The sequence below is a fragment of the Nerophis lumbriciformis genome, linkage group LG14 (genome assembly GCF_033978685.3).
Source record: "Nerophis lumbriciformis linkage group LG14, RoL_Nlum_v2.1, whole genome shotgun sequence".
Classification (NCBI taxonomy): Eukaryota; Metazoa; Chordata; class Actinopteri; order Syngnathiformes; family Syngnathidae; genus Nerophis; species Nerophis lumbriciformis.
In genome coordinates, this window is record NC_084561.2 from 8,111,324 (window position 1) to 8,118,337 (window position 7,014).

The 7,014-nt window shown below is 37.2% G+C and overlaps 1 protein-coding gene across 4 annotated transcripts in view; it reads right to left on the reverse strand.

Moving 5' to 3' along the window:
• The window catches only part of spata6 (spermatogenesis associated 6), a 47,545-nt gene extending 41,357 nt beyond the window's left edge, over positions 1 to 6,188 (reverse strand). Inside the window, exon 1 of one of the 4 annotated variants that reach the window (XM_061976297.2) lies at positions 5,995 to 6,179. In XM_061976297.2, coding sequence (XP_061832281.2) covers positions 5,995 to 6,060 — 66 coding nt within the window. In that variant the 5' untranslated portion in view covers positions 6,061 to 6,179. Of the gene's footprint in view, positions 1 to 5,484; positions 5,852 to 5,994 lie in introns of those variants that run through there. The other 3 variants (XM_072914610.1, XM_072914611.1, XM_072914612.1) reach the window with 3 other exon arrangements.
• Between the last annotated feature and the right edge of the window lie 826 nt (positions 6,189 to 7,014).

Sequence of the window (7,014 nt, forward strand, 5' to 3'; positions counted from 1 at the left end):
TATATATATATACGTATATACGTGTGTATATATATATATATATATATATATATATATATATATATATATATATATATATATATATATATATGTATAAATATGTATATATATATATATATATATATATATATATACATACACGCATATATATATACACGTATATATATATATATATATATATATATATATATATATATATATATATATATATATATATATATATATATATATATATATATATATATATATATATATATATATACACACACACACGCACACGTCTATGTGGGTTAATTTGTGTCTTTATTACAGAAGCTGTATTTTGACATTGAATTTATGTAACTGAGCAAATTATGCTGACAATTTCAATACATTTTCATTTAATTTACCAGAAGAGGGTCTTGAAACAAAAACATTTTTCTGCACTGATTTTTTTTACACAAAATTTTAAAACACTGTATTTTAAGCTACATTTTTAACACACAATTTTTTTCTCATGAGTTCAATCAATGTATGCCAACAATTTCATTAAATATTTTTTTGCCAAATTTGTGTGTTCAAAAATTCAGTCTGTTAAAATATAGTGTTTTAAAAGTAAGTGTATAAAAATTAAGTCTAAAAAAATTCAATGCAGAAATAATTGTTGCTTCAAAACTCTCCAGACCAGGGGTCCCCAAACTTTTTGACTCGGGGGGCCACATTGGGTTAAAAAAAATTTGGCTGGGCTGCTCGCCCGACACTACGGGGCAATGATGTCATGTTATTGATGGAAAAAATGCATTTTTACAAAATATGATTTATTTATTTATTTTTTTTTAACTAGGGACTTCCGGAAGACAGTCTGGAGTAGGGGTCCCCACATCCAAAATCCGGCCCACGGGCCGTAGTTTTGGGACCCCTGTCTTCCGGTAAGTAAAAATTATGGAAAATGTAATGAAATTCCCAGCATAATTAGCTGTGGAAAAAAACAGTTTACAAAATTCCAACGCAAAAAATCCGGCTACATAAATTCAGTGAAAAAAAACCAAACTTTGGTAATCAAGCCACAAATTAACCTCCATATAAAGCAGGGCTTCTCAAATAGTTGTGGGGGCGCCATATGTGTGGTGGGGCGTGAGAGGTAAAAGCGTGTATCTTGACACATACAGATCAATAAATAAACATTCGCCTCAGGGGGGGTGTGAAAACTTTTTAACTGTGAGCAAGTTCCAAACTGTTCCCTTCGTGCAGTGCTTCTTGAATAGTAGGGCTGGCCCCTTTGGGGGGGAGCCGTGAGAGGCAATAGCATAATAGCATCTTTAGTGTTATTAATATTGAAACATACGTATAAATAAGTAAACATTACTTTCAGTGGGCTGAAAATAATTGATAACCATTAATGTAAGTCCTCATGCCATAGAGCAGTGTTTTTCAACCTTTTTTGAGCCAAGGCACATTTTTTGCGTTGAAAAAAATCCGGGAGGCACACCACCAGCAGAAATCATTAAAAAACAACTCAGTTGACAGTAAAAAGTCGTTGTCGCAATAGTTGGATATGACTTTAAAGCATAACCAAGCATGCATCACTATAGCTCTTGTCTCAAAGTACCGTATTTTTCTGACTACTAGTTTTTTTTATAGTTTGGCCGGGCTCCGGTGCGATTTATATATGTTTTTTTCCTTCTTTATTATGCATTTTCGGCAGGTGCGACTTATACTCCGGTGCGACTTATACTCCGAAAAATACGGTAGGTGTACTGTCACATCACGCCCTGACTTATTGCTGTTTTCCTGTGTGTAGTGTTTTACTTCTTGTCTTGCGCTCCTATTTTGGTGGATTTTTCTCTTTTTTTTTGGTATTTTCCTGTAGCAGTTTTATGTCTTCCTTTGAGCGATATTTCCCGCATCTACTTTGTTTTAGCAATCAACAATATTTCAGTTGATTTTATCCTTCTTTGTGGGGACATTGTTGATTGTCATGTCATGTTTGGATGTTTGCCGTCTTTGCTCCACAGTAAGTCTTTGCTGTCGTCCAGCATTCTGTTTTTGTTTACTTTGTAGCCAGTTCGGTTTTAGTTTTGTTCTGCATAGCCTTCCCTAAGCTTTAATGCCTTTTCTTAGGGGGCACTCACCTTTTGTTTATTTTTGGTTTAAGCATTAGACACCTTTTTATCTGCACACTGCCTCCCGCTGTTTCCGACATCTACAAAGCAATTAGTTACCTGCCGCCACCTACTGATATGGAAGAGTATTACACGGTAGTGATCGGTCCGGCAACACCGATGCATCGGCGCATGCGTCGAGCACATAGAGCAAAACCCTGTGTCGGTGCGCGTACCGCTTTTAGAAAGTCACGTGACCGATCATGAGCTGTTTTGGTCACGTGACCGATACGCGAACTGTGTCGAACTGACGCCTGCGCGCCAAACTGTGTTTATAAGGAAGCGCATCTGGCAACGAGATGCTGCTGCTAACAGAATCGCCGCACTTCTGCCGTTGGTCATTTGTAATTTATCGTCGTCGGAGATCATGGAGCAGCCTCAGGCAAAAAGAAAGATTTCCGCCGTGTGGGAATATTTTGATCATATATCGGAAAAAAAGGTATGTGTTCATTTCCTTGTCGTTTCATCCTGTTCTCTCAAAGTTTCCACTTGATCTATTAGAATTCAAAATGATTCTTAGTTTACTATTCATATTTTCTGCAGGTTAAATGTCGCATTTGTACGACAGAATTGTCGTACATTAACAAATCCACCTCCTCAATGCTGAGGCATTATAAGACCGGGCATGAAAATTAAGTTCCAGAGACACCCAGGATAATAACTAAGAAGAGAAATCGTCTAAAATTTAATACGTTGGAAAAACTGTTTTTTTTTAATAAAAATGTGTAAAAAAAAAAAAAAAAAAAAAATTCCCAGTCCACAAGCATCCTCATTCACAACACGTTCTCTTAGATTCCCTTTGTTATGATTAGGGATGTCCCGATCCAGGTTTTTGCATTTCCGATCCGATACCGATACTGACCGATACTGACCGATACTGGCCTATCCGAGTATGTATTAAAGTTTAAAGTTATTTAGCCTACTTAGTTGTCAGAATCATGTTGAAAAGGGTTTTAGTACTCTCGATAACAACTAGCCAGCTGAATTAGGAGAGTTTGAATAATACACAATGGTTGGTAACAAGAAACTGACCTGTTTATTCAAGGATAAACACTAAAAAGACAAAATTATACATGGCAAACAGAAATGGCATCATTGAACTAGGGCTGGGCGATATGGCCTTTTTTTAATATTGCGATATTTTAAGGCCATATTGCGATACACGATATATATCTCGATATTTTGCCTTAGCCTTGAATGAACACTTGATGCATATAATCACAGCAGTATGATGATTCTATGTGTTTTGATTGATTGATTGAGACTTTTATTAGTAGGTTGCACAGTGAAGTACATATTCCGTACAATTGACCACTAAATGGTAACACCCGAATAAGTTTTCCAACTTGTTTAAGTCGGGGTCCACTTAAATTGATTCATGATACAGATATATACTATCAGATATATACTATCATCATAATACAGTCATCACACAAGATAATCTAATTGAATTATTTACATTATTTATAATCCAGGGTGTGGAGGGGGGCGCCTGATGTACGTGTCAAAAAGACAGCCAAAAGAGTTTGATATGAGAATAAATCTAAAGTTAAAATATAGGGTAGAAATGCACCCATTTGCAGGAAATGTAGTCTTGATTTTCAACATTTTCTTTCAAGGCTTGCATGTCTACATTAAAACATTCTTCTTCATACTGCATTAATATATGCTACTTTTAAACTTCCATGCAGAGAAGGAAATCACAACTAAAAAAATCACTAATTTTTTCATACGGTGTTGATGTGGAAATTTTTGCCTCGGCATTTTGATGGTGTGGACGTGTGGCACCGAATGGAGATAAGCGTCTCGACAGACGTCACAATATTTTAACAATGATGACGAAAACTGTTTTCTCTGTCGTGTCCGTGTGTCGAAAATTGTTATGCGTTTATTTTTTTATTTGATTTTGTGCGTGGCATAGATTTGCTATGCGCAGAGGACGCTTAAACAGTGCGCAATTGCACAGGCGAGCACCTTAGAGGGAGAGTTGCTCGCACGGCTGCGCTAGCATCACAGCTAACGTTAGCCATGCTGCTACCTCTGCTCGGGAAGGACGTATACGTATGTATGGGGGCGGTATGGCGTAGTGGGTAGAGCAACCGTGCCAGGAACCTGAGGGTTGCAGGTTCGCTCCCCGCCTCTTACCATCCAAAAATCGCTGCCGTTGTGTCCTTGGGCACCCTTTGCCCCTGGTGCCACTCACACCGGTGAATTGAATGATGAATGATAGGTGGTGGTCGGAGGGGCCGTTGGCGCAAATTGCAGCCACGCTTCCGTCAGTCTACCCCAGGGCAGCTGTGGCTATGAAAGTAGCTTACCACCACCAGGTGTGAATGAATGATGGGTTCTACATGTAAAGCGACTTTGGGTACTTAGAAAAGCGCTATATAAATCCCAGTTACTATTATTATTATTATTATGTGACGTATGACGTGTGTAAGAAGGTGCACTTGCTGTCTGTGAGAGGGAGACACAGGAAAGAGTGAGAAGAGCCTGTCGTGTAATGCCAGCAGCTAAAAGCAACTGCGTGAGAATTCACAGACGTGTGGATGTGTTGAAGGTGTGCTGGAAAATGCGGAACGGAAATTACGGAGCAGCAGAAAAGTGGAATGTATTATTTAAATCGGTGCGTTGGAAAACACGGACCGGAGTTTTTTTTAAAACTGGATCTGGATCGGCATTTTCCCATGCCTTGCCGATACGCAATTTTTGGCAAATATCGGCAGCCGATCCGATCCAAATATCGGATCAGGACATCCCTAGTTATGATACATGTTCACATTATTTATTGACTGTATCTAAAAAAGATAAAAATATATTTTTATTTAAATGAAGATATGAAATAATCCTAAATGAAATACAATGACTTGGTTTATATTATTGTATATACTAGGTCATAAAATCAGTGTCAGTTGAGTCGCTCCATAGGTTGCCTGTAGGGATTTTTAAAGTCCAGCAGATGTCAGTATCTAGTGACACAGTATCGACACAGTATCAATACAGTTTTGCAATGTGTCGAAACGCTTCATGACGCCTCATCAACCCATCACTATTACACGGTTAGTCTGCCGAGCTCTAGGCAGCACCGATACTCAACAACAACACATAATTTGCAGACTATAATTACTGGTTTGCAAACATTTTTTTTTTAACCCAAATAGGTGAAGTTACGGCACACCAGACTGTATCACAGTGGTTGAAAAACACTGCCATAGAGGACATTGGAAAAGTATGTTTTCACTATCTTTAACCAAAACCATACCAAAAATGTAGATTTAACACTTAAATACACTCAAATATCGACCTTTAAGAACACAACAAGTGTATGAATATAATAACTTACTTCTCTTGTGGCCATAAATGCTGGTTGGTATGGCGTCCATTTTGGGAAACAGATCTTCTAATTCATTGGAAAGTTTTTCATCTAAGAATGTATTGCTGGGCACAAAGTTTACCACTCACTGTGTTACATTTTGCTCATGCATATTATCAATTTGGCAAACAATGCCATATCAGAGGTTATTAGAAAGAAAACCAGCACCTTGTTGAAAATGTTACACATGCAAACAGTCAATTGAAGCTTTTCCTGGTGAGCTAATGCGCATGCGCGTATTTCTTTACAACAGGAAGTGAAAAGCCTCTTTATTTTCGGTGTTTCTGAAAGGAAAATGACATTCTATTTTCTCACAAACAGCTTCCCACTATGAAAAAGTTATACGTATTATCCTGAAACGTAACTACACCCGCTACAACCTTGACTAATATCGCTACATTTAGGTAGAATCTAGAATTGAGATTTGACCTATTGTTAGGCTTCCTGTCTGACGCGGCGACACAAAAATGGCAAACTTACTGTGTGGATATCCAACAACACCGTGCATTTTAAAGTCTTTCGGTGCGGTTTGGGGAAGGAAGTCATCTTCGTAGCCTTCTAAGACAACTTCGGTGGCAGGGTGGGAAAGCTCGTTGTCATAGCTACCGAAACAACCCGGAGAGCGGAAGTATCACAAGTCACGTGACCAAGTGACCAATACAAGGCCGTCTTCAACGTGACGTCACGGCAAACGTTTTACGGTTCAAGTCAATCATAAAACAAAATGTTGAAATTTATAAATAAAGGTTTATAAAAAAATAATAATAATCAGAAAAAAAACAACAAAAAAAGTCACCATATGTGAACAGTATCCACAATGTAGAAATAACCAGATAAATATTGGAATGATACATGCCAAAATAATAAAATAATAAATACTTGTGCCTTGCACAATTTAAATTAATAGCTTTGCCCAATATAACAAACAGTGTGCATTATTTGCATTGTTTTACAAACCCTACACAATTATGGACTTTTCCATATGAATGCTGCAATTAATTAAATACCACAACAACACTATGACAAAAATAATGCATTTACTTATGGAAGGCATTCATTAATAGGCCGTCTCCAACGTGACGTCACGGCAAACGTTTTCCAGTCCAAGTCAATCATAAAACAATCATAAAATGCATTAATACAAATACACATGTGAATAGCATCCATAATGTAGAAATAACGAGATAACAATACTTTTTTTAAGAGTGATACATGCCAAAATAATAAACACGTGTGCTTTGCACAATTTAAATGAACAGCTTTGCCCAATATAACAAACAATGTGCATTATTTGCATTATTTTACAAAATCTACACAATTATGGACTTTTCCATATGAATGCTGCAATTATTCAAATACCACAATAACACTATGACAAAAATAATGCATTTACTTATGGAAGGCATGCATTAAAACCTCTAAAGGCTTAGTGGCCACATCCGTGGACAGCACCTTTTAGCTCTCATTTCCAAAATTGTGTACACTACTGAATTGGGGTCT